At 34.8% G+C, this 25557-nt stretch overlaps 3 protein-coding genes across 3 annotated transcripts; all 3 read right to left on the bottom strand.

Annotated features, from left to right (window-relative positions):
- Nucleotides 1-213: 213 nt before the first annotated feature.
- On the bottom strand, nt 214-567 carry LOC109001561 (vacuolar iron transporter homolog 4-like). Its single transcript, XM_018978910.1, has one exon. It carries the CDS (start codon nt 565-567, stop codon nt 214-216), a length of 354 nt encoding a protein of 117 aa, XP_018834455.1.
- Nucleotides 568-3973: 3406 nt separating this feature from the next.
- On the bottom strand, nt 3974-4330 carry LOC118349633 (uncharacterized mitochondrial protein AtMg00810-like). Its single transcript, XM_035695128.1, has one exon. The coding sequence runs from the start codon at nt 4328-4330 to the stop codon at nt 3974-3976; it is 357 nt and encodes a 118-aa protein (XP_035551021.1).
- Nucleotides 4331-11689: 7359 nt separating this feature from the next.
- Nucleotides 11690-13122, bottom strand: LOC109001593 (protein SENSITIVE TO PROTON RHIZOTOXICITY 1-like). The gene has a single exon (XM_018978949.2). It carries the CDS (start codon nt 13035-13037, stop codon nt 11820-11822), a length of 1218 nt encoding a protein of 405 aa, XP_018834494.1. The 5' UTR covers nt 13038-13122; the 3' UTR covers nt 11690-11819.
- Nucleotides 13123-25557: the final 12435 nt, after the last annotated feature.

Below are 25557 nucleotides of genomic sequence, written 5' to 3'. Positions count from 1 at the left end.
AGTATATACGTTCGATTTGAGGTTTGGGAAAATGGATAAATTCTTGAATTTGGAAGTACTCTAGCCTTGTTAGAGTTGATTATCAGGTTTTATGAGTTAACTCTCCGAACCCTCGGGGTCGGGGCGTTACAAGATCAGTTTGAAATGGTTGAGGTAGCATAGTTTTGATGATGGGTTTACATATAAGTTGGAGATAATTGGTGGTATAAATTATTACAGGCCACTTGACCCTATTAACTTAGTCAACCCAAAGGTTATAGCCATGGCTAGCAAACCTCCAACCAAAACCCTAACGACAGACTTAAACGCAGGGACCTTACCTAAGAGAGCCTCCAGCCACCCAAAAACCAACAAAGCCAGGCTCACTGCCCCCACCACCATCCCCACCCTCACCTTATACTCCTTTATAAACGAAGCTGCTAGGAGTGGAACCAATGCACCCACAGAAAACGCAAGTGCTGATGCTGCCGCAGCTTGCATGGGGTTTGGCAAACTCTGATCTTTCTCTTCCTCTTCTGATCCCTGTCCATCAATATCCCCCCTATGCTGCTTCTGATCTCTTTTCATTTGTGATTATTTTTGCTAGATATTCGGAAAAACGTTATCAGGAGCTTTCACATTGATTTTTGGTCATTTTGTGCCTCAGTCACTGCAGTTTCTTACCAGCATGATAGATAATAGCATGAGGATCCCATATAATTGTCAAAAAGTGCAACTGAATATAAAGACACGCTGGTCAAAGCTGGGAAAAAAACTCCCATTTGACTTTTTTATAAGTTAACTCTCATTTGACTTTTTTGTCTAACAGAATGTAATCGATGTTCATTTTGATCAGGAGAATGTAATCTACTTTGATAATGATCGTTTGAAATTAATAATAGGTGACTTTTGCTAAGTTTTATTATCTAACTTTTGCAAGTGTATTTTATAGTGGCGCACTTTTTTTTTTGCGTGCCCAAAACTCTTCATTTGAGGTAGAGCCTTTGAGAGGCTACACGAAGACACCCTTGGTATTTTCAAAAGTTTGTGCCTGGTCTCTGATGCCATTGGTTTCTTAATGGTTATTGATATGCCGCTGCTGTTTCTCCTCCTGCCTTTCTTCCCAAAGGTTAAATATATGTTAATACTTATAATTATGAAACTTCTCTGTAACAATTCATACAGTACATTAAATGTTATAAGATCCATATAGTGTACTTTATTTCCTTAGAAATCTACTTAGAATTCGGGTAAAGAATCATACAGAATATGATACTGGTGTAAGAGTTAATTATAGTATCATCAGAAAAATAAATATATTTTTCCCTAACAAACATGATGAACATTGTTATGCTAAACTTTGTTTGGTACGACTATATATATTAATTCTAGCTAGATCTAACTAGAAAGAAATAATCATTATATGAATTAAGGAGTCCCATAGATTCTCATATGACTATTATTCTCTATTTCAGTAAACTTTAGTCATGGAGATTCCCATATAAATCTCAAATAGACAAACCGCATACAAACCTTTTGTAAAAAAGTGACAAACAAGAGCACCTTTAACGATTTTGTCTTAAGACGTTATATATATAAGTACTGCAAGTCATTCATGAGTAGAGAAACTCACCCTGATTTTGAAGAAATCTTTTAGTCTATCCATGATCTGATCTATAAGCCCACATAGATGAAGTACTACACAGACTAAAATCATGTTAAGCTAGAGACCATTCTATCTCTATTTATAATATCTAGTACTGCATGGTATCCTTCCATTAATAGATGCAACATCTGATGTATCATCAAGCGATAGAAACGTGCAAAACATTATTGTGAACATGGGCAGGCCAGTAACATTACGTTTCCATAATGTCTCCGAGTTTTCCTAATCATATATATACACACTATATTCCAACATTCCCACTGCATCTGTTTGTCTTTGTAATGTCAGATATTGACTAGTTGTGCACATCCGGAAATTTCCTTTAATTCTAAAGGAAATTTATTTGCTACTGGCCATCTTATAAAGAGATGCTTCAACTAATTACAAGCATAATACGTACGTTTTCTTTTTGTTTTAAGTTTTTCCTCAATTATAAATAGTGCTTTGTTAGAATTCCTCTCTTTTGCAGTGATGCTTGTCAATTCCTATATTTCTATTAACTTGATATTGTCTTTCGCATATGATAGTTTGTCAAGCTTTCTAATATTTGAGAAGATGTCTTTCTAATTTAAGTCAACATCTTCATTCAAAACTACCATTATATCTTCACTATTCCAAGGAGTAATCTTTTCCTATTCTATTGAGTTGAGAAGGCATTAGCACAATCCTTGGAGCATTATTTCTGGTTATTGGTGGATGGTGGTCATACAAAGTGGTCCAGAAAAGGAGGAGGTTGAAACAAAAGAAGAAGTTCTTCCAACGAAATGGTGGATTATTGTTACAACAACAATTATCTACATGGGAAGCACATGTTGAAAATATTAAATTGTTTAATTTGAAAGAGTTGGAGCTGGCCACTAACTATAATGCTTCTAACTTTGCAGAGTAGCAGGTGCAGAGATGCCCTTGATAATCATTTTACTTGCAAATAGCTTGAAGATATCAGCTGCCATTAGTACTGTTGTCAATGTATCAAATCGACATCTCAGTTTCAGAAGTAAAACATGCACATCTCAGTTTCAGTTTTTTTAATTTCTCAGTTTTAATTGTCCCTCATCTGCAGGATAGATTATTATTATTATTATTATTATTTTTATTATATCCTATTGTTCTCCTTTTCCATTATAGATGCATAAAATTTAAGTAGATGGGTCATTGACAAGCCATTTCACATTATAGTAATGCCAAATATCTGTTTGGGATCAGTCTTAGGTAATTACATGTGTAGACTGCATATCTATACTGTTTTGTGCATTTTTTTTTATTTTGTGAAACATCTTTTCCAGCGAGTTTTGATCGCCGGAAATAATGTTTTCATAGCAGAAATTTATTTGCGGCGACATGAAATCGCCACAATAACTTTTTTGCGGCGAAACTTACCCGCTGCAAATACTTCCTAATGGCGATACATATCGCCCCAAAATAGTTGTTTTCAGCGATTTTAAAGGTAAATCGGAAGGCCATTTCTGTCGATTTTTTGAACATTTCCGACAGACTAAAATCGCCGGAAATAGTATATTTTCTGACGATTTTTTCCAATCGCCGCAATTGATCAAAAATGGCTTTAGGATTGTGGCGAACCTACAGCGATTTATAAATCGCCGCAAATGATCAAATGTAGCGATTCTGAAAGGTATTTGCGACGATTTTGAGCGCTGGAAAATGTCATTTTTCTTGTAGTGACAATTTTGCATCATTAGATCCCAAACCTCCCTATGTTAAACGCAGCATGAATTAGTGAAATTCATCTCAGTAATTTTCTGTATTGATGTATTGGTACATATATACAAGAGAAAAAGAATAAAAGTTTATTACATGTAACTGTAAAGAATAACATAAATTTTTCCTATTCTACGATTCCTTTCTATTCTGCTGGACAATATGTGTTTGTGACAAGTTCTCCTCATGTATAACAGAGTCTGAAACAGAGGTATATACCTTAATACGCCCCTTCGAGTCCAACGATGTATCTGCAACTTGGAGACTCGACTTGAACTGAAGAAATTTGTCAGCCACCCACGGTTTTGTGAAGATATCCGCAATTTGATCTTTGGAACTAATGAAAGAGACTTTAGGTGTGTTAGCAGCCACCATATCTCTAACAAAATGAAAATCAATATCCATGTGTTTTGTTCTTGAGTGATAGATAGGTTTGGCTGAAAGGTAAGTCGCGTCTAGGTTGTCACACCATAAAGTGGGAGCTTGAGATAGCTTGATGCCATGTTCACATAACACAGTTTGTAACCAAATGAGTTCAGCTGCTGAAAAAGCTATCGACTTGTACTCAGCTTCCATTGAAGATCTAGCAACAGTTTGTTTTTTTTTTTTTTAGCTCCAAGAGATGAGATGTTGGCCAAGATAGATACAAAACCCTCTCGTGGAACGGCGATCATCTGGACAGCCCCCCCAATCAGCATCCAAGTAGGCTTGCAGTGTAAGACTTGAGTTGGAAGCAAAGAACAGGCCATCATTGATGGTGGCTTTCAAGTAGCGGAGGATGCGCTTGACAACACTCCAATGGGGAGCTTTGGGAGAGTGCATAAATTGACAAACCTTGTTGACTGAGTAAGAGATGTCTGGTCTTGTCACTGAAAGGTATTGCAATCCTCCCACAATGCTATGATATAATGTAACATCCTCAAAATTTGGGTTATCAAATTTTGATAACATGAGAGAGGCAGCCATTGGTGAGGTCATGGATTTAGCATGAACATATTGCTTCTACTGAGAAGGTGTTTGATGTATTTTCTTTGTGACAAAACAAGTCCATCAGCAGTGTAATCAACTTCAATACCCAAGAAAAAATACAAAGTGCCTAGATCTTTTACTGTAAATGCAAGTCTCAAATCAGAAATGAGATCAATAATGGCCGACTGTTTTGAGGAATTTATTACTATATCATCCACATATATGAGCAAATACATATGAATGTCATTGTAATTGAGAATAAACAATGATGGATCTACCTTAGATGCAGTAAAACCGTAGTTAAGAAGCCAAGAACTTAACTGAGCAAACCACGCACGTGGTGCTTGCTTAAGCCCATAGATAGCTTTCTCAAGCTTGCAGACATGGGAGGGCCTAGAGGGATCCACAAATCCTTGTGGTTGCTGCATTTAGACAGTATCAATGAGCACACCATGTAGAAAAGCATTTTCAATGTCAAATTGATGCAAGAACCAGCCACGAGAAACAACGATGGATAGAATTAACCGAATGGTTGAAGGTTTCACTACGGGGCTAAAGGTGTCATGAAAATTAACACCTGGTTGTTGGTGAAAACCTTTGGCAACAAGACATGCCTTTCGTCTCTCAAAAGAACCATCGGCACGGGTCTTGGTGCGAAAGACCCAATGGCATCCCAGCACATTTGTGTGAGATACAGGAGGTACCAGGGTTCATGTGTGATTCTAAATGAGAGCATCGTGCTCCCTAGCCATGGCTTCCTTCCATTCTCTGTGTTTGACAGCTTCGGAAAAGTTTGATGGATCATCCCGTAAATCTGTAGAGATAGTAAAACAATTTCGAGTAGGATATAGCATGGTTCCATCATTAATTCTTCTGGGACGTGAGGAATTTGTATGGGACCGAGTGATGATAGGTGAATGTGGGGGAATAAGAGACTGATTGGGATTGTTTGAAAAAGGGGAAGGTTCTGGAGAAATATCAGAGGAAGGAGATGAAGATTGTGGGTTCATTGGGCTGGAGTTGGGAGAAGAGTGAGTTGGGTTGTTGTTGATGATAGCGGGTGGGCTTTGCGTGCTTGGGTGTGGCCTAAAATGGAGGGAGTTAGAATTGGTAAGGAGACCGTATGAGAGGGGGATGATTCAGAGTGAGATTTGGGCCGGGTTTTGGACAATGGAAAAGATTTTTCATTGAATATTACATCACGGGAAATGTACATGCGATTATTATTTAAATCAAGACACTTGTAACCTTTATGAGCTAGGCTATAACCTAAGAAAAGACATGAGGTGGACCGAAAATTTAATTTATGAGAGGAATATGGTCGAAGATTGGGCTAGCATTCACATCCAAACACTTTAAGAAATTTGTAGTCGGGTTCTTGATCATAGGCCAAAGAGTAGGGTGATTTGTTGTGTAGAACCAGAGTGGGTAAGAGATTAATTAGAAACACTGTGGTTTCAAAAGCCTTGACCCAATAAGAGAACAGAAGTGAGGAGTGGGCTAAGAGAGCAAGGGCAGTTTCTACAATATGACGATGCTTTCATTCAATGAGACCACTTTTTTGGTGAGTGTGAGGGCAAGAAAATCTGTGAGTGATGCCGAGTTGTTTGCATTAAGGGGTGACTCCCCCATCGGTTTGCAAGGTAATGAGCTTTGTATTAAATAATCTTTCAATGAATGGTAAAAAATTTGAGAAAATTTGAAGGACATCCGATTTTAACTTGATAGGAAAAATCCATGTAAAGCTTGTAAAAGAGTCCACAAATGAAAGATAATATTTATAGCCATTTCTTGAAACATAGTGGGCTAGACCCCATAAGTCAGCACATAACAATTGTAAAGGCTGAGTATAATGGGCTCGTTTTGAAGGAAAAGGAAACTGATGACATTTTGCCAAAGGGCAGTCGGAGCACTAGAAAACAAAGTCAATGGGGGATATTGGCAAATGCTTGGACCGCAGAACACTAGAGACCAAGGTTAAGGAGGGGTGCCCAAGTCTTCGGTGTCGTTGATCCAAGGAGGTTCGTTCACCAATATGAGTCAATGGAGGCGGTGAAGTGGGTGTAGCAGAAGGAAAATGGTAGAGCCCATCACGGGTTGGGCCAGTGAGGAGGAATTTTCCTGTTGCTTTGTCCTTTACACAGAAATGAGTGGAGTGAAATTCAAAATAACATGAGTTATCAATACAAAATTGAAGCACTGAAACTAAATTTTTTGTGATGGACGGAACATGCAAAATATTTTTGAGAAGAAAGTTGGATGAATTTAAAAAAAGGGAAGTATCACCAGAATTTTCGATGGAAAGTCCATTACCGTCTCCTACTCTAATGGTTTCACCTCCTGCATATGCTTCAGATGATAGATTCAAGTTAGAAAAATCATTTGTAAGATGATGTGTAGCTGCAGAATCTGGATACCACAAAGAGTCCGAAGGTTGAGTCTGGGCTGTGTAATTTGCAGAGAAGTTGCTGGGAGCTTCATATTGATAACAATGGTTGAATCGATGTCGGCATTGAAGTGCGACGTGTCCAGCTTTGTTGCACACCTGACAGGTTGGGCGTTGAGCATTGTATTGCTGAGATGAGTTGGAGGGATAGGGAGGTCTGCCACCACGACCATTGTAAGGGTAGCGTCCCCTGCTACGCCCTTGTCGTCCTCCTCGATTGGGTCCACGACCAACGCTGATCTCTTGAAGTGTAGTTTGCTGATGGTTTCAGAGAAGAAGAAATGGGTCGGTTGGTATGAGTAAGTCTAGATTCATGGATTAAAAGAAGTTGATAGAGTTCATGAGAGGAGACTGGAGTGGGTCTGGTGGTGATAAAAGTGACAAACAGCTCATAAGATGTACCAAGTCCATTTAATAGATAGGTAACAAGGTCCTTATCTAATAAAGGACTTCCAGAAGCGGCAAGAGAGTCTGCAAGGAGACGAACTCTGCCAAAGTAGTCACAAATGGATTAGTCACCTCGGGACAAATTTGTAAGTTGGAAACGAGTTTGAAAATCTTTGGCATGGGATTGAGATGAGTACATGGACGAGAGAGAAGTCCATAGTTGATGAGCAGTTTTGGAGGAGAGAACGTGACCTAAAACAGAGTCCGAAAGAGAGGAGAACAGGATGCTAAGGAAAAGTTGGTCGGTGCGCCTCCATGAGTGAAAATCAGGGTTGGTTTTGGGTTAGATTAAGAGGAATCAGGAAGAAATTCTGATGGAGGTTTGAAAGAACCATCAACGAAAGAGAACAGATCTTGTCCGCGTAGGTAGGCAGAAACTTGAACATTCCATAAGAGATAGTTATCAATGGAAAGTTTGGTGGAAACAATGTGAGAAAATGATGTTGTAGCGGAAGAGTGAGGGGAATGGGAGGTATGCGGATTGTTTGCCATTGAAGGAAAATCAGAATGACGAGTGGTCTGTTGGCTCTGATGCCATGTTAGACGCAGCGTGAATTAGTAAAATTCATCTTAGTATGTTTCTGTATTGATGTACTGGTATATATATATAAAAGAAAAAGAATAAAAGTTTGTTACATGTAACCGTAGAGAATAACAGAAATTTTTCCTATTCTACGGTTCCTTTCTATTCTGCTGCACAGTATGTGTTTGTGACAAGTTCTCCTCATGTATAGTAGAGTCCGAAACAAAGGTATATATCTTAATACCCTACATCAGAAATTATTTAAAATATGTTATTATATCAATCAGTATTATTAAGAATGAGAATCACAAGATGAAAAATGATGTTTGGTAAAAAAGAACAAAAATTCATCATCTTGCAATCACCCAACAAATAGCTAATTAAGTCTTGAATTGGACCGAACATGCAAGATCTAGACTGGCTCATGATCTACATCTAACGACACGTGGCAGTGGCACCCTATTTTGAATATATACTTTTTTCCATTTTTAATTACAATCATAAAACAATTATTTTACTTTAAAAATCCTGTTCATAAACCATAATCTTAATAAACATGTTCAATATACACGTTGTAGTGTCACATTATCACGTATTATAAGCTTGTGCATACACCTAGCTATCATTACTAGTATTCATATCCAACAATCCATCCAGAAGGACCGAGCTGGGGTTTGTATAGAATAGACAATATCGTTGGGTCTATATATGATTCTATTTCTCACGTGTCCACACACACGTATCTATGTGCGTGTGAATATAGGGCATGCATGGCTATAGCCATTCAATTTGCATACGTGATCTAAACAAAAATGATAGACACAATTATTTATAACTTCTGTATAATGTTTTGATAAGATATTATTAGTTTTGAAATTATGTGAATTTTATTTTTTGACTTCAATTTATTTGAATTCAATAAATAATAGTATTTTATTAGAAAGTCACATAAAAATTATTAAAAAAAATTGTATATGTATTATTTTTCCATCCTAGCTAAAATATCTCCCAAAAACTTCTCTCTGACTTTCCATAAAACCTGATCTTATGCTAGAACCAAATGGTTAAAGTAGTGTAAATTTGACAACTTTTAGGCCACGTTTGGATAGTGAGTTAAGATTAGATAAGTTGAGAAGAAAGTTAAATAAAATATTATTAGAATATTATTTTTTAATATTATTATTATTTTAAAATTTGAAAAAGTTAAATTGTTTATTATATTTTGTTTAGAAATTTGAAAACGTTGTAATGATTAGATAAGGTGAGTTAAGATCAACTCTCAATCCAAACGAGGCCAATGCCGGGGCCTGGAGTTAAAAGTTGGATTGAAGCTACAATCGACATCGGTTGTGGCAACTCATGGATAAGTCCAACTCTATGCTAATAAATCTATTCAACTTCCGGTTTAAACCAACACACACCACACACCTGACGTGGCGAACCAGTTTGTTCGCCCACGTCACGGTTCACCTACGTCTACCCTCACCTGACGAAAGATCTCCCACTCCCTCACCCATCAGTCGAGTTCTTCTCCCTCATCCCAGCAATTTTCCCAACCAGACAAGCACCCCTCACCCGAGATCCCTCTCACCCTAGTACCCCTCACCCCCTTCTGTCTCTCGTCGTTGAAACCCTAGTCCAACTGATTCGAATTTGTAACCCTAGCCCCTTTAGAACATGGCTCACAGATTTTGCCACCAACAAAAACCCAGCCCCATGTCCCTCTCCCCTTTCAGTCAATGCTTTGAGCCCCTCCCTTACTGATTTGGTTTTCACTGTCACATATTCCTCCCTTGTGTGGTCTTTCTATCTCTCTCTCTCACCGAGCCCTCTGGCTCTCTCATCGTGGTCTCCGTGCTGCGTTTGGTTTAATTTTGTTGTTGTACATGTGTTGGCTAATTTGGTTTAATTTTGTTGCTCCTATACACTGATTTTGTTTAATTTTTTTGCTCCTATATACTTATTTGGTTTAATTTTTTTGTTCATATACCCATCTTATTCTAAAGCCCAACAGATCAATATCATCAATGGCTCGAGTGGGACTGTCGACTTTCCATTTCCTGGAAAACAACTTCCAATTATGCCATTCTCAATCAAAAAACAAAAGGGCGGGCAAGAATATATACCAGACGCTTGAACAGCTAAATCTGCATCATGAACAGCAGTTGCAGAAACAGCATAACCCCATCAAAGAAAATCAACAATTTACTCGACTGCCTGAGCAATATCAAGGATAGTCCATCTGGACAGGTCGTTACTTCGTGTGATGTCAGTGGGAGAGTATAGGTTGTTAGACCAAGTTTTCTGTTCTTAGTTGTAGTTAGTAATTGGGGTTTGCTATGCATCTGCCTACACCCGGCACACACTTCACATATTTTTTTTTTTTTTTACACTCAATGCATTGAGTGTGTGTCGGTGTAGGCAGATGCAAAAATTTTTCCTTAATAATTTCTACTGCTGGTATTTTTAAGCCTAATTAGGAACTCATTCTGATTTGGCAATTTTATTTTATTTTTTAGAATTATTCTGATCTTACAAGCCCATTCCTAGGCCCTTGGGAACAATTATGGTGAATGTACTACATCTTTTTACAACCGAATTTTGTGTTTAGATAGGGAGATATTTTTAGATATTTTATAAATAATAGTAAAAAAATAATAATAAAATATTAAATAATAATAAAATAGTAATAAAAAATAAAAAATAATAGTAAAATATTTTGAAAATACCTGAAGTATTCTCAAAAGCTTTGTCAATGTTGAATTAGTGTTGGAGCATGGGTGGCGATGGCTTTCTTGTAGGCACTTGCTACTACTTGAGTTAGTATTTATCTAACTACATATTGCCTATATAAAAAAATATATATATCTAAGTAAATATTTGATCTATGTCATTTACACAAATTTCCATTGTGTTGGGGGAAGGAAGGGACATTAATGTGTATTCTTTTTCAATTTAGGGTGAGTGGTTGGAAATTGATAACCTAGTCTGTTGATCTAGATCTCATATCCAAATCCCGTCACTAGTATAGATGATGACCTGCTTTCCTCCCTTTCTTTAGTGGGTTCTTACCCTTGTCAGCTGCCCTAGACTGCGATGGAAGTACAAGACGCCGGATGACGATGTGGCAGCAAGAATGCGGGCAGAGGGTTAAAGCCGTGCAGAAGAAGAACGAGCACACCTCTCCTGACCCTGGATAACCTTTTTTATTAATCAGACACTGATAACTCTCTCCATAATGCCTGCATTCAAGCTCTCTGAAAAATCTACCTCAAGACCTGAGTTTAACTTTTAGCAAAACAAGATGGTGGCATGGATCCAAAAAACTTGCTTCTGTCTGAATGATTATGTACCAGGCAAGTTTGTCACTGAATGGGAAAAGAGTCTCAGCTCCAAGATAAGGTAGTAGAATGGTGGGGATGGGGCTTGGAAGAAGAGATTTTACAGGGTTAAGGGGAGTGATTTTAGCGTAAGATGATTTCTTCCAGAGGAATGAATATCTAGGTTTCCACCTGCTGCTGAAGCTAGAACAGAGGACCCTGATTCAACCCAAATCCTTCTAGCAATTGTTTTTTGCTCGAAACTTTCAAATCCTCTTCAAGATGAAAAAAAAGAGACATGAGCTTTTTTGCTGCACTTGGAAAAACTAGATTCATAGCCCATGGTGAATCTTCAAGTACCAGCTTCATATCTTACACACAATAGGACATCATTTCTGAGACTCCCAAGTAATCATCGTTCAATATACAGACCAAATCTTCATCTGAATCAAGTTACAGAGAATTACTAGAAACCATCTGAGTAAACCAATTGCAACCGCTGTAAACTCAAAATTACGTACGAGATTGTCGTCTCACATTAACAGGGGATTGAAAACAAACACATCAAAACTCTCACACAGCATAAGTGGACAAAAAAATTATTAGAAGTCAGAGGAACGTTAAAAAAAAACAATAACGAAGTCCACAACTATCTTATCACGAAAAGGTAAGTAAATATATACATACGTAGATACAGATATATATGACTCCAACAACAAAATATTGAAGGCAGAGATATATATTCCTCTCTCACCTTCCAAAATCACATCCATGGAATCCATTAGGCGAACACAACACATCTTGAAAACAAAAACTTTCAATCGAGCCAAACCCACCTAATAATCCCTCGAATAATCCATTCTCCAAGGAATTCGCTGGCGCTAATTCACCAGCTCCCTTCGTGATAACCACGACCTCGTCCTCGTCCTCCTCCATCGCTGTCGTCCTCGTCGTTAACGCAGCCGCATCCGCCGCCAGGTCCTTGGCCCTCTCGTCCTCATCCCCAACCGCCGGCATGTGCCCCTCGAACAACGCCATGTGCCCGAAAAGCTTGTCCTTGCGGGAGAAGCTCGTCCCGCACGTACACCGCCACCTGGCCTCCCCGCAATGCTTAAGATGGTTCTTCAGGTCGGATACCACCGAGAAGCTCTTCTTGTTGCAGCGGTTGCACGAGTACATCTTAGGGCAGTGGCTCCGCTTGAAGTGGTTCTTCACGCAGATTACCGACTTCAGGGGCCTGAATTTCTTGTGCAGCCTGTTCCGGTTGCACCCCTCGAACGGGCAAGAGAACTTGGTATCCCGGCTCGGCTCGGCGCAGAGCCGTTCCGGCTTGGCTAAGGCCTCGGGGGTCTTGTACTGGTTCCCATGCGCTCTCATATGCATCCGCAGATTCGCGTCGCGTTTGAACCCTTTCCCGCATACGTCACAGAAGTGGATATGCTGAGCCAGCAGTTCCACGGCATCGAGCTCCACTATTTCTGAGTCATCTGGCTCTGCAACTAAAACCTTGTCCTTCACTCCCTCGTCAAAAGCCTCTTCTTTCAATGAACCCGAAGATTCCCCGAGGATTTTGGGAGGAATCGTTGAGGAGTTGGGAACGGATTCGATTGGTCTCGGGGTCTGAGTGCAGGAGAGAAGGGCAGTGCCGTTGACGATGATTTGGTGGATTGCGGAGGCGATCTCGGAGGAGACCACTTCCAAATGATCCCAGCCGATCAGCTGGTTGCTGTTGACCGACTCCGATAGGAATCGCTGCAGGGTATCCATTCTCACCCGGACCGTGGAGAGATTCAGGAGCGGCACGCGAAGGTCCGAGTGCCCGAGCCGAACGTTACTGGGATCGGAACCGAACAAGGCGGAATAAGCCGCCGGAATCTGGAACGATTCACTGGTGTTGAACATCTCTTGCGATTTGTATGAACCAAAATCGGAGAGAGGGTTACCGGAATGAAATCCAAGTTCGTACATTGACTTCGTTAATGCGCTAAATGGACAAGACAACAATTTGTGGGACACGGGGGGCTCAATGCACGTGTCGTCCAGGGGAAGGTATGTGATGATATATTTATTTTCTTTAATAAATATGTAGTATAAAAGATGATAAGTATAAAAATTTAATTAATTTAATAAAAATAAAAATAAAAAGTTAAAACATGTGTAGAGGATGATCAAAACCTAAACTTTATTTGAATCTCGGACAAAACTAATGTACATTATTTAATAAATTAGACTGTAAAAAATAGTCGTCATCTATTTATTTTTAAATTGGACTTATATTATTTTCTAATGTATGTGCAACTTCATTTATATATATATATTTCTACTTTAAACTCTATCTTAAAGGTATAAGTGCTTTTTTTTTTCGAGAATAAAATTTTGACTAATCTCGAAAATATAAAAGATAAAAGAGTTTTTCACAAATATATTTAGATAATTCAAGAACTTATTCCGATAGTTCTTTAAAATTATTTGTACCTAAAATGATTCGAACCTTAAATATAAAGTAAGCATATCATCAAGATCAAAGTCTTAATTATCACTTGAGTCAATCCTTAATAGTTGACTTGATATCTAATTTATTTCGCTAGCTTTGAAATTTTATTTTTTAAAAGTAAGAATTTGAGTTTTTAATTTTTTAAACTTCTAATTTATAAAGCCTCTTAGTTTTTAATAAAAAATGCAAAATTACATTTCCCCTCCAATGAAATAAATTTTTGTGAAAATGAATGTTGTCTAAGCTTAGAGCGGGTAAAGAGGGACCCGCCAACCAGAAGGTGGTGACAACCAACACCAAGGGGTAGGATTGAAGAGACGAGAACCGCTCTGAATGGCCACATCAAGAGGGTCTCTCCTATCTTCTCGTGCCACGTGTAATTCAAGCCGAAAGAGATTCCTTTCTTGCCGGCTCTCATTGTATTTGTTAGTATTATTATTCTTCCGATTATTTTACAAAATTGTTAGGAGGGTTTTTAAAATTAGAATTTAAAATATGAAAGGTTTTTTTTTCCCGAAAAAAAGAAAATTAATGGAGTTGGGAAATACGAAGATCCGATCTGTAAACATCACTAATTATGACTGAGTTGTGCTACACAGAAGCCTCACACCCTGCACACCCACTTAAAAACATGTGATTTTATTTTTTTATCCTCATATTTCATATTGAATTTGAGGATAAAAAAGTAAAATCACATGTTTTTAAGTGGGTGTGCAGGGTGTGGGGCTTATATTTAGAATTTTTCATTATGACTAATGAGAAGACAGCAAATGAAATGAAGCAATAAGGTCCATAACTAAAGGGAAATGTTTTGGTCATTCAAAATGTATCTCGAATGAAATTTTTTATTTTTTATTTTTATTAAATAATTAAAAAAATATATTTTTATAATATTATAATTATTTTATTTTTTAAAAAAATATTTATAATGATTAAAAAATTACATAAAAAAAAAAATCTATTCGAGACACATTTTGTGTTCCGAAATAGCAGTTCCGATAACCAAATATTAAAGTTTTAAATAATGAATGGTATATTTTTTATCGTCTATTAATACCCAATAAATATTTAGAATAAATTAGTGGGTGGCCACTTAATAATCGTGTGTATATATGATAATAGGACAAGGTTTAAACTGTGTCGACAACAATAAAAATGATATTTACAGTCTTAAAATATATAAATTTTTTATACTCTTTTTTAAAAAAATAAGTAAATTATGACTCACATGATGAAAAAATTATTTTTTTAATAAAAAATCCTATTTTTTTCAGAATAAATACATAAAATTTATACACACTAAGATTATTATATCATGTAGCGTTAATTTATTCGTTCAATTATAGCTTATAATATGTATAATTCATTATATAATCCGGTACTAAAGTATTAATAATAGTTCTAATACCGATATTAATGGCCGGGTACATGATAGTTTGTCGTATTAGGTAACATAAATAATTAAATAAAACTAAAATACAAATGTTTTTTTATTTATTTAAATAAAAAATATTTGTATTTTAGCTTTTTTTTAATAATTATAATGAATTTGACAATTGATCGATCCGTTTGCACACCCACCAACTTATATATAGCATAACAGCTCTGAATCTAGTACGTAACAAATGCATGAAGACTCCTCTTGATTCAACTACAGCACAAATTAGCCATCATGCAGATCTTCATATGAACTCCTAGAATCCAATAGATTAGGGATGATCTATAGAATGGTCTATTATTAGCTCCATTTTAAAATATATACGATTAAAATAATAAAAGTGTTTGATCTACACAAATTTTAGATAAAAAAGTTTATAAGCTAATATTGTTTAATGTGATTCATCAGATTGTAAAATTCTTTTTAATATCATGAAGCGGATCTAATGTATTTCATCAAATTACGTCAGTACGTATGTAAACTTTCTTGTATAAGATTCATGTGTAAACCTAACACTAGGCTAAATTAATATAATCATACTCTATATATAGGAGGTTCCAATTTATTGCAACACTTTTCCATTTCAATATTTTACATTATAAGTCAAGGATTCTACGAATAAGAAATAAAATAAAAGACTAAATAAAGAATGGATTTTTTTTTTTTTTGAATAATAAACTGATTCATTTCATAAAATCAATCATTACAATTATTTTCCTGCATTACAAAGTTGATAATTGATTCAGGCCCTTTTTCAATTTATATTTGTTTATCATCACATGAGAGAGCTAATTTTTCAAGTTGATGAGGTACGTACTGCATTGGCCTCTATAAGTAATATTTAAAAATAATATTAAATCGAACTCTCTAGTTTGACCTTTCTTTTATAAACCTTCTGATGTCATCTATGGTTTGCCCATATATACCATGTCCAATTTTCTTTTTCACTCATGTTAATAGCTTTGATGACTACTTGAGCATCACATGATTCGAATACCACACTTATAAATCCTAGTTCAAAGCAAAATTCCATGGTGAATCTCTCAATGATAGTGCATTAACTTCAACTATAGTGGATTGTAGTACATTCCTTTTATTAGAGCATAGAGCTGCCAGAATCTCTCCAACCGAATCTCTAATAATCACCCCATGCCCATCTTCTCACAGTTTGCTTTCACTGCATTTTCCCCTGGTTTTTTCCATCTGACCATATTCCTTGTCCTTTTGGAAGATCTGAGCTTGGTGAAATCCATCAAATCCCTTTATAGCTACTTGAACTACTGTTCATAGGCTTTCAAACTGATTTTCATAGATTAGTACATTTCTTCTAAGTCATATCCTTCTCATTATGGTTGTCACCAGCTTTAGTTCCTCATTTTGTAACTTCACTATCAGTTTCTCCTACAGCTCCAAAAAAATCTTTCTCTACACTCAACCACTTATGTACTGGGCTAGTGGCTTCTGCTCACACATTACTTGCTGCCGAACAACTCCATAAAATTAAAGAATGGCCAATTGTTTCCTCTTCTAGTTCACAAATTGGACATAGGGGATTATCACTTATTTTCCGTTTGAAAATGCTTTTTCTTGTTGGGAGGATATCATTTCCAGCTTTCCATAAAAAATTTAACAATACCTGGCACTTTCAATCCCAGATCTCTTTCCAACCTATTATTGCAGAAGTTTGCATTGAAGATTCTTCCCTCGTATTCTTTCTTATAGTATGTTCCACATGGTAGCCACTTCTAACAGAGTAAATCCCAATATTGGAATGGCCCCATATCATATCAGTTTTTCTTGTACTCCACTCTACTGATTGGTATACTGCAAACCATTTTAGCCTCATCTTTCTTGAAAATCTCATTTATGACATTTTCTTTCCAACCTTCATTCTCTTCATCAATTAGGTTTTTTACTTTGGATTCTCCATCTAGGGTTTTTACTAGAGACTGAAAACAATAAGATGAAGGCATTGGTGTCCACATGTTGTCCCAAATTTTGATATTATGCTCATTCCCCACCCTCCAAATCAGACCTTCTTTAAGCAAGTCCATAGGAAATTGAGGATGCTTGAAATACTTTTCTTTCATAATCTCTGCAACCATAGATGGTGGATTGTTCAGTATTCTCCAATATTGTTTAGCCAGTATTGCCATATTGAAACATTCAATATCTCTGAAACCCAGCCCCTCTTTTCATTTTGGTTTTCCCATCTTGCACCAACTCTTCCACTGAATTATTTTATCATTTTGCTTGTGACCCCACCAAAATCTAGACAGAATTGATTACATCTCCTTGCACATATTTCTTGGTAGTTTGAAAACACGTATGAGAAATGCTGAAATTGCTTATATGACTTCCTTGAGTAATATGAAGCAAGTTGGCAAAAAGATGAAGGATGTGAAAGGATAATAAAATAAGAGGGGTTGAAGGGTGAAGCATGTTCAAATCTATGCAGAGAGTACAAGACTATCTAAAGTCAGGCAGTACTAGGGCTTTGACTCGATGGAGTTCATAGAAATTTAGGGACAATAAAAAGGATATTGTGACCATAATAGAAAGACTTAAAACCTTGCAGAATGAAGAATAACCTCACAATGCAAATGAAATCAAAAGAGTTCAAGTGGAGTTAGGAATCTTACTAGAACAAGAAGGTATCAAATGGAGATAGAGAGCAAAAGGAAATTGGTACCAACTTAGGGAGGGATAAAAATACTAAATATTGCTATGCTTATGCAAACCAAAGAAGAAGAAGAAATAGGATACTACAAGTCATTGACACTCAAGATAGAATACTGAAGGAGACAAGAGAGATTGAAGGGGCTTTCAAGCAGTACTTTGAAGAATTGTTCGGATCTTCAACTTCATTAAAAGAAGAGATAGAAAAATATTTACGAGGAAATGAATGAAGGTCTCCAAAAAGAGTTCACGAGAGTTGGAGTTGAAGAAACATTTTATTAGATGTCTCCCTTAAAGTCCCTAGGCCCGAATGGTGTTGGAGCATGTTTTTTCAAATCCCATTGGAATACAATAAGAGATGAGATATATAATGTTGCTTTAAGTTTCTTAAAATGAGAGAGGATATATGGATCACCCTCTTAATTTTACTTACATTACCTTAGTTCTGAAGGTATAAATCCCATTTATGTTAGTAAGTTTAGACCAATTAGTCTTTGTAATTTCATGTATAATATTATTTACAAAGTTCTAGCAAGCAAGTTAAAGAAAGTGCTCTCTGCCATCCTTCCAAGGAACCAAAGTGAATTTATTCTTCGTAGACCTATCACAAATAATGTTATGGTGACTTATGAAGTTTTACATTCGATGAAAACAAAGAGGAAGAACTAGAAGCATGGCTCTCAAGCTAGAAAGTGGATTGCATTGATTATGGATTGTGTAACCACATTCTCATACTCAATTCTAGTAAATGGACAACTATGTGAAAAAATTCTACCCACTAGAGGTATAAGACAGAGGGATCTCCTATCTCTTTATCTATTCATTTTGTGCACTAAAGGTCTGAGCTCCGAGATAAATCTATATGAAAGAAGAGGTGAAACAAAAGGGGTGGCAGTGGCAACGAGAGGCAAAAGGATAAAACATTTTCTGTTTGTAAACGATTGTATTCTTTTTTGCAAGGTTAGATTGACAGAGCGGAGTAAAATTCAGCAACTCTTAGACAAGTATGAAAATGCATCTAGCCAATGTTTAGACAAGTAGAAAACCTTCATCTTCTTTAGTACCAACTGGATCAACATATAAGAAACATATTATACAAGCAGCATGAGTTTTACTTGGTGGAAGTAATGAAAAGTATTTAGGATTACCAGCTATGGTGAGCAAGTCAAAATATAATACTTTCAGGAGTATAAAGGTGAGCGTGTGGCAAAAGATCAATACAAAATGGCCAAAAAGTGTCTCAAAATGCAGCTTGCGAGGAGCTAGCATGTTCATAACACAATATAATTATGTAAATCCTTATAATCGAAGCTTGAATAAATGTATATGGTGGGAGATATTATGCTTTTCGTTTTTTAGTTTTCTTTTTCTTGGTCTTTTTTAATTTTGATGATGAAACGGTTAAATCGCACGATCCCATGCACACTGATCGAGAAATGAAAAGTTAAAGAAAATGGGGGTCCCAAATCATTCAATTTGCTATTGCATCAGATTCTCTCTACCTTTTGCTATCGATCAATGCCATTTTAGGGTTACAGGGCAGCAAATTCATCATTTTCTGTGTACATGAAAACTAATTAGACATTTCTTAGATGTTTCATTAATAGTGACATGTCTTGATAAGATAATTATTATCTGACTTCTTCTTCGAGTCCGAATATATTTATATTTATATATCTTTCTTTTTCGCCTATAATTGAGAAATTCATTCCTTAAGTTGATTAGAAGATCATGCCGTGGACTTAACACGTAAAATATTTAATTATTTAAATAAAATATAAAATTAATATTCGAATTCAAGATTTTTATTATAATTTAATACTATGTAAAATTACTATTTATCATAAAAACTTAAACTAATAAGAAGAAGTAGTACCATTATCATTTGTATTTATCTTAATAAAAGGAAAGCGTGCACCATTTTTAATTTCATTTTTTGGCGGTTGAATTAATAGCTATTGATCATCTGCATGGTTTGAGAGGAAATTGAAGAATTTTTTTGAGAATCTAAATTATCAGATTCATTAATCGTACCTTAATTAATATTCTCTACTGACGGTCTCTTAGCTAGCTTCTAATATATAGGGATTAAGTAATTACGAAGGAATTCGCATAAAATACAACTATTAATGATTGTAAACATAAGGAATATATATCGATCGATCGTGCATTAAAATTAGAAAAAAATTAGTTACTAGTACTGTGTGACATGGGAAGTTGTTGACATTTATATATATCAAAGAGAGAATATAAATATCTTTTCTCAATAAAAATAGATCATGCATGACTACTGCCTCCATGACCGGCGCCGCCACGACTATCAAAAATCACAAAGACGGGCCGGAGGGAAATTAAAGCCTAGCTAGCTAGTCTGTCACGGCATTCAGCATTCATTCTCTGACTGAGTACGTAGAATGGGATGATGATCAGCTGGTGACGTGTGAGATTACGTCCTAGCTATGATCAACTCAAGATCAGATTAATCATGTATGTATTTGACCCGCGGGGTTATGAAATTTTGTATTTTTTTTAGATCATTCATGAATCTACTTCGTCACATGATATATCTACTTCGTGCTTGGTTTTAGATCATCGCTCGATCTCGATCTCGATCTCGATCTAGTTTAATTCCTTTGTGCATGATTTACGGATCCTGAATGCACGCATGGGAAATATTCTTTGGATGGAAAATGATTTAAAAAAATCATTTTTTACATTACTTTACACAATTATATTTTAAATCATGACTATTTTTATGAAATATCTTATAAAAGTAACATTATTTTATAAAAATATTCTTATTTTTTAACATTATTATAAAATATGTTATAAAAATATATTATGTGTATATCATTACTCTAATTTAAATACGTCTAGATAGAGGCTCCTTCCTTATAGTTAGCGATGGCAATTCGTATTCTTCTATTCTCAGGGTTCGTGTTGTATTAAGTACTCATAAATATTAGATTCTATTGATTAATTTTAACACGATCCGAGTCAAATAAATATTAATACAATTTATATAAATAATGGAAAATGCGACACAACATGCATAATCCCATTAATGATTAACTCTAAAATCTTAATTAATGTTATTGTGTTCCTGTGGTATTTGTCTCTATTTTTTTACGAGATATTTAAGAATCGGGTATATGTACTACTAACGGCGCTATGGCTAGGATTGTACATCCGGGCCAAATTTTTTTCTAATCCGGTCCAGAAATTTGTACATTTACTTTTATAAGATTTTCAAACCTTTTCTTTCAAGAACTCTCTATTTCATTTCAAGGATTAAAAATATCATTAGTACATAGATCATGACAAAGGTTTGATTTTAAACTAATATTAATACATATGAATCTGATCTGGCTCCCTCTCACTTTCCTCAAACTATATATATGCTCTTCACATTTAATTGTTAACAAGTACCAGTGAAATTGTCACGTTTTATTTTTATTATTTGAGAACCAAACATCGGTTTAATTAATAGACTGGAATCATATAGCTCGGTTGTATTAACAGAGAATCACATTTAATTGCTCTTATTAATAGACTGGAATCATAATACTTTTAATTAATTAATAGTCTAAATTCAGAGAGTGAAAGAACCCAGCAATTAAGAACATGACAATTAAGAACCCAGCAAAGAAAACAATGTGTAAAATTAGAAGCCAAATTATCATAAGAAAAAAAAATGTGTCAACAGAGACTAGGAGCATTTTCCTTATAATTTTGCATGTGTACTCATACTTTCTCTCCCCTTTTCATATATATGCCAATTATTCTAATAGAAATAATCAGGTCTAGCTAGTACTCTTGATGACATTCATTTCCAAATACTCGAGGGCACTAAAATCTCTCAACTTTTCTGTTGTTTTTAATTCACTTTGTGCTTAAGCACGAACAAGTTTTTACTTCTTAGATGGTAAAAGTAGCTCCAAAAATGGAATATCAGCATATGATATGCAACAAGACCTTTATCCACTAACATAGTGTTGACTTATCTTTCCAGGGTTGATAACATAGTGTTGATATTAAGTTGAATATCACAACCAGATTCACTAAAAGCATGATAAGAAACTACCCATTTTCGAGATTCACAAAGCATATATCCATCTAGATTCTACACAGATCCACAAAGCATCTAGCCCAATCTACGCAGATTCACAAAGCATCTACCCATGTACATAGATTCACAAAGCATCATGAAATAGATTAATTTCTCTTTTCATTTGCACATTAAAATCAAATCAGTACACAGATCGGGTCACGGTAGAAGAGATATAGACAACAAAGGGATCCAAGAACCTGTAGAATTTCTCTTGCAGCTTCATTGAATCGTTAGCCTTGAGAAGCTGTAAAATTTTATGAGCAAATCAAAAGTCAAAAGAAAAGAGATAGAGTGATAGAACACGACGGGGTCATGGGAGAAGAGATATAGACAACAAATGGAGAAGAGAGAGATAGGGCCATAGGGGCTTAGTAGAAGAGAGAGAGAGGTCGTGCGGTGGGACTCTAAGAGAGGTTGTGTGGTCGCTCGTGGGATTTTGAGAGAGAGAGGCTGTGGGGGGAAGGGGGGGAAGCCGAGCCTAGGGTTAGAATTGAAGAGTGAAGATGAAATGAAGAAGTGATTAATGGTTTTGGGGAAGAGGGCGAATATGAAAGCCTAGGGCTTTAAGATACACGTAAAACAATGTCGTTTTACAATATAAAAACAACGCCGTTTTACGTGGACTGCGGGCTGAGCTAACGTTTTGACCCTTTTGGGTTGGGCTATTTAGGCTTTTTTTTTAAAGGCCTAATCTAAACGGCCCTAAATCAATTTTAATCTATGTTTTAACCCTAACTTTTTTATTTAATTTATAGCTTTTATAATTCTTCTATCACTTAATTTTAATTTTTAATATTTATTATTAACAATTATTATTTAACTAGTGTCAAATTACAATATTATTATACTATAGTATTACATGTTATTAGCTCAATATAATATTTTATACTAATTTCTAACTTATAAGTTATTCCTGAGTATTTAATAGGCTATTAGTATTATAGACTTATACTATAGTATTTAATTACATATTGTTCTACTAAAGTATTATATATTATTATATTAGTTTCTAACTTGAGTATATACTAGACTTAGTATTCTATGTTTAATGTTATTATACCAGTGATTATAAATTAGTATACATTTATTATACACTAGTTATTATATATTAGTATTAGATGTTATTATATATTCGATCATTGGTTATTACTATTATATGTTATTATACTTTAGTTTTTATACATTACTATTATATGGTATTATACTTTAGTTATTATATATTAGTATTACATGTTATTATACATTAGTATTACATGTTATTATGCATTTTAATGTTTATACATTACTATTATATTACTATTACTAGTAATATTGTAATAGTATGATATTTATATACACTAAACTATTATTAGTCAATTCCGTTTATATATATTTTAGCATAAATATATTATTTTATAATAATTAGCTCATGCTAGTATATTATTGAGTTTAACTAACTATATAAGATATAGTTATATAAGATTTATATGATTAATATATAGCAAAATATATATATTTTTATAAAATATGTACAATATCAAAGGCGGAGTCGGAGTCGGAGTCGGAGTCGGAGTTGGAGTCGGTTCACCTATACCTCTAACTCCAACTCCGACTTCCCAGAAGAAAAAACTTCGACTTGTCGGAGTCGGAGCGGAGTTAGAGTCGGAGTCGGATTTTTTAATTTTTGCACAGCACTAGGCAGTGCTGCCAAAACAACATTAATTTATTCCTTCATGTATTTATGCATTTTAATTGCTTCTAGTTTAATGCTCGGCAAAATTTTATCTATTTGGAGAGAGCTGAACCTGCAGGGAATATTTGGGCTTGGTAGAGTATCTTTCCTTCGGTTCTAATAAAGAAGAAGTCTCACATTTATGGATTTGATTAATGAAAGCCGTAAGTTGACTGTTGAATCAGCATATATTTTCTTATCTCATTGATTTTCTTATCTTATTGGTGATTGATTTTGTAGATTGGAGATTTGAGAATTCCATGGGTGCAGCAAAACCAAATGAAGAGGGCCCAAAACTTGAAGCTTTCTTAGGTTGTTGTTACTCTCCACCTGATGAAACCAAAGTCTACTGCCAAACCCGAGAGGACCATGACCAAAACAATGTCTCCAAAATCAAAATAATTCTTATATTGTAATTTTTTATTTTATAATGTAATGTATAAATACAAAATAATGTAGTGAATTGCAATGTGTGTTGCATTTATTTTTACATGATGAATATTGTATATATTTTCTTTTTCATGCATTCAATTAAAATGGTAATTAGTTTCTAACTTTAGTTATTTTTTACATAAAGTTTAGTTTTTCATTTTGATATATTTTTATTATTATGGACAATGTTCAATGCATTAGTATTATGTTTTTTAACGTGATTTCTTGAAATATAGGCTTTTAGATTAAAAAAATTATTCTTTTCAGTGTTACTTTTTTTTTTTTTTTTGACAAAAGATTAATAACATATAGACTTTTTTATAAAAAATAAAAAAAATCTCGAGTACAGAACCCGAGTTTTTGAATTTTAAGAATCCGAATTCATATGAGTTCCGGCCTAGATCATAACCAGGATTTCAAATTGGATATACCCAAGTACCTGATCCGGACCTCCACCTCTGCCTTTGGAAGCCATGGATGACCAATGAACAACCCACCTCTTTCAAAAAAGTTTACCTCTTTTTTGGACTGGACCCTTGAGCTGAATTGTGTGCCCCATATATACTTTCTCCTTGGTCCGGGTTTTGCGAGTACCCTTTTTGGACTTCCAAGTAACTTGGCCTTTCTAGACATATAGGGAATATTTAGAAATAATTCTCATCCCATCTCTTCTTATATTATTTCATCTTATCTTCTTTTATTTCTTTCCTAAATATTATTAAAAAATAAATACTTTCAAACTAATAATTATAATTTTTCCCAACTTTCAAATAAAAAATAAAAAATAATTCAACTTTTTTAAATTCTAAAACAAAATTAATATTTTAACGATATTTTAATTTTATAATATTTTTTATTCAATTTTTTTTCCCTCATTTCTCAAAATCTAAAAAATACTTAACTCAAACTATCTCACTACTATTTACAAATTATCTTACTACTATTCATAAAATCTCATCTCATCTCATTTTCCAAACATCTCCTTATTTTATTTGGGTCAGCAAATCACTTAAGGGATGCTTGAAAGATGAGATGAGATGAGAATTTTATAAATATATATTAATAAAATGGTTTGTGAATAGTAGTAAAATGACTTGAATTAAGATATTTTATTGTGTTTTGGGAAAGGAAAGAGAATAAGTTGAATAAAAAATATTATAAAGTTAAAATATTGTTATAATATAATTTTTTAATATTATATTTGTTTTGAAATTTGAAAATGTAGTATTATTTTTTGTGTTTTATATGGAAGTTTGGGAAGGTTGGAATAATTTGATGAGAAAGTTGAAGATTTGAAATTACAAAGTGTTTGTATTTGAATGATATTTAGGAAGAAAATTATGAGAAATTTTGAGATGAGATAGGACATGTTTCCCAAACAAGCCCTTAATTAATCTAATTATTTAGAAAGTTCTTTTATTTCTTATGTCTTATAATATTATACTTTTAAAGTAATATATTGTCATTAGAAAACAAAAATTAAGGAAAAATAATCTCCAAATTCTGCTCAAATTTTGTGAGAGAAATAGACACATGAAGTAGGCCTTACAACATTAATTAATACCTGTTAAAAGTGTAATTAATATTGGATGAAAGGAATATGCATAAATTAAAGATGAATTA

Source organism: Juglans regia, chromosome 10 (assembly GCF_001411555.2).
Source record: "Juglans regia cultivar Chandler chromosome 10, Walnut 2.0, whole genome shotgun sequence".
Taxonomy (NCBI): Eukaryota; Viridiplantae; Streptophyta; class Magnoliopsida; order Fagales; family Juglandaceae; genus Juglans; species Juglans regia.
The sequence above is the reverse complement of the archived record's forward strand: the minus strand, read 5'-3'. Positions and strand labels throughout refer to the sequence as shown.

Bases quoted from the DNA above. Each gene is read 5' to 3' on its own strand.
- LOC109001561 (XM_018978910.1), bottom strand. From the start codon at position 567: ATGAAAAGAGATCAGAAGCAGCATAGGGGGGATATTGATGGACAGGGA.
- LOC118349633 (XM_035695128.1), bottom strand. From the start codon at position 4,330: ATGGCTGCCTCTCTCATGTTATCAAAATTTGATAACCCAAATTTTGAG.
- LOC109001593 (XM_018978949.2), bottom strand. From the start codon at position 13,037: ATGTACGAACTTGGATTTCATTCCGGTAACCCTCTCTCCGATTTTGGT.